This window comes from Chaetura pelagica, unplaced genomic scaffold, assembly GCF_000747805.2.
Source record: "Chaetura pelagica isolate M959 unplaced genomic scaffold, ChaPel_1.0 scaffold451, whole genome shotgun sequence".
Lineage (NCBI taxonomy): Eukaryota > Metazoa > Chordata > Aves > Apodiformes > Apodidae > Chaetura > Chaetura pelagica.
The window spans coordinates 779-3247 of record NW_009951953.1 but is presented as its reverse complement, the minus strand read 5'-3'; the positions used below and the strand labels follow the sequence as shown (position 1 = coordinate 3247).

Sequence of the window (2469 nt, the reverse complement as noted above, 5' to 3'; positions counted from 1 at the left end):
ACATCACCAGCTGCCTCCCCCCCAAGGACCTACCCACATCCAGACACCCCCCCAGCCCGATGAGGAGCCCGGCCGAGTGGTAGAGGGGCAGGGTGGTGTAGACCACGTCGTCGGGCCGGAGCCCACAGAGCCTCCCCAGACTGGCCACCATCAGCAGCTTCAGCTCCGTGATCACCGCGGCCTTGGGAAGCCCTGGGAGGGGTGGGGGGAGATGGTGGGAAGGGGCCTCCTCGGGGTTGGGTCCAGCTGAAGGTCTTCAAGGTGGTGGGGTCTTCATCCCTGGAGGTTTCTTGGCTGGGAGGAACCTGGAGGAACCTGGTCCTGGTGGGGTCTGGGTTGGGTTCAGGGCTGGAGGAGGAAGGTCCCACCCCAAGGAGGACAGACATGGTGGGTCCCCATCGCTGGGGGTCTCCTCACTGGGAGGAACCTCATCCTGGTGGGATCTGGGTTGGGTTCAGGGGTGGAGGAAGAAGGTCCCACCAACCCCATTCCAAGGAGGACAGACCCATGGCCATGGTGGGTCCCCATCCCTGGGGGTCTCAGGAGTGGGAGGAACCTTGAGGAACCTCATCCTGGTGGGGTCTGGGTTGGGTTTAGGGGTGAAGAAGGTCCCACTCCAAAGAGGACAGACCCATGGCCATGGTGGGTCTCCATCCCTGGGGGTCTCATGAGTGGGAGGAACCTGGTCCTGGTGGGGTCTGTGGTGGGTTCAGGGGTGGAGGAGGAAGGTCCCACCCCAAGGAGGACAGACCCATGGCCATGGTGGGTCTCCATCCCTGGGGGTCTCATGAGTGGGAGGAACTTGGAGGAACCTGATCCTGATGGGATCTGTGGTGGGTTCAGGGGTGGAGGAGGAAGGTCCCACCCCAAGGAGGACAGACCCATGGCCATGGTGGGTCTCCATCCCTGGGGGTCTCCTGATTGGGAGGAACCTCATCCTGGTGGGTTCAGGGCTGGGTGAAGAAGGACCCATCCCAAAGAGGACAGACATGGTGGGTCTCCATCCCAAAGGGGCACCCAAAGGTCCCCCAGGTGGGCACCTCGAGCAGGTGAGCATCGTGGGTCGGGGCTCCAAGGACCCTAAAATGGGCACCCCAAAGGCTCCAGGTGGTGGCCAGAGGACATGGTGGAGCTCCAGCCTTGGAGATCCCCATGGTGATGGAGTCACAGCCTGGTGGGGTCAGAAGGGACCCCTGGAGATCACCCAGAGCAGGATCATCTCCAGCAGATCCCACAGGACCACGTCCAGGTGGGTCTGGGAGGTCTCCAGAGAAGGAGACCCATGCCCAGGTGGACCTTGGATGGTCAAGGGATGGAGAACAACCTCCAACCACCTCAACAACACCCCCCAAAACCCCGTGGTGGTGGCATCTTCCGTGGGTTCCTCCCCCCATGGCACCCAGAACCCAAGGTTCTCCAAGGAGCTCCTGGTGTCTCACCCGTGGTCCCAGAGGTGAAGATGTAGAGGGCCTTGGAGTCTTGGGTGGGGGTGGGACGGTGGTGGGTGGGCAAGGGTTGGTCAGAGGCCTCCTGGATGGCGGGGAGAAGAGGCTCCCCCCCCGGGGTGGGGGAGGTGGAGCTCAGGTAGAAGACCCGGACGCCGTCGCGTTGCAGGTCGGGCAGAACCTCCTCCAGGGTGGCCTGGAAGTCTGGGGGGACAAGGGTGGGGGAAGGTCAAGGTGGGACCACCCAAAGGTCAAGGTGGGACCACCCAAACAAAGGGGGCGGCACCCAAAGGCCAAGGGGGGCACCTAAAGGTCAAGGTGGGACACCCAAAGGTCAACGGGGGCACACAAAGACCAAGGGGGGCACCTAAAGGTCAACAGGGGCACCTAAAGGTCAATGGGGGCACCCAACGGTCAGCGGGGGCACCTAAAGACCAAGGGGGACACCCAAAGGTCAAGGGGGGCACCCAAAGGCCAACACGGGCACCTAAAGGTCAACAGGGGCACCTAAAGGTCAATGGGGGCACCCAAAGGTCAAGGTTGGACACCCAAAGGTCAACGGGGGCACCCAAAGACCAAGGGGGGCACCCAAAGGTCAACGGGGGCACACAAAGGTCAAGGGGGGGCACCCAAAGACCAAGGGGGGCACCTTAAGGTCAACAGGGGCACCTAAAGGTCAAGGTGGGACACCCAAAGGTCAATGGGGGCACCTAAAGACCAAGGGGGACACCCAAAGGTCAAGGGGGGCACCTAAAGGTCAATGGGGGCACCCAACGGTCAAGGTTGGACACCCAAAGGTCAACAGGGGCACCCAAAGACCAAGGGGGGCACCCAAAGGCCAACGGGAGCACCTTAAGGTCAACAAGGGCACCTAAAGGTCAAGGTTGGACACCCAAAGGTCAATGGGGGCACCCAAAGGTCACAGGGTGACCCAGGTCACCCAGGTCCCCTGGACACTTGGGTTCCCCCAACTCCTGAGTCCCTCCCCCCGACACCTGATTCCCCCGAACACCTGGGTCCCCCC

General features: G+C 62.5%; 1 protein-coding gene across 1 annotated transcript in view; it reads right to left on the bottom strand.

Moving 5' to 3' along the window:
* The window catches only part of LOC104390020 (very long-chain acyl-CoA synthetase-like), a gene marked incomplete at its 5' end in the record, with an annotated part of 11249 nt that extends 9600 nt beyond the window's left edge, over positions 1-1649 (bottom strand). The window contains 2 exon segments of the mRNA XM_009999094.1: positions 38-192; positions 1440-1649. Coding sequence (XP_009997396.1) covers positions 38-192; positions 1440-1649 — 365 coding nt within the window.
* Between the last annotated feature and the right edge of the window lie 820 nt (positions 1650-2469).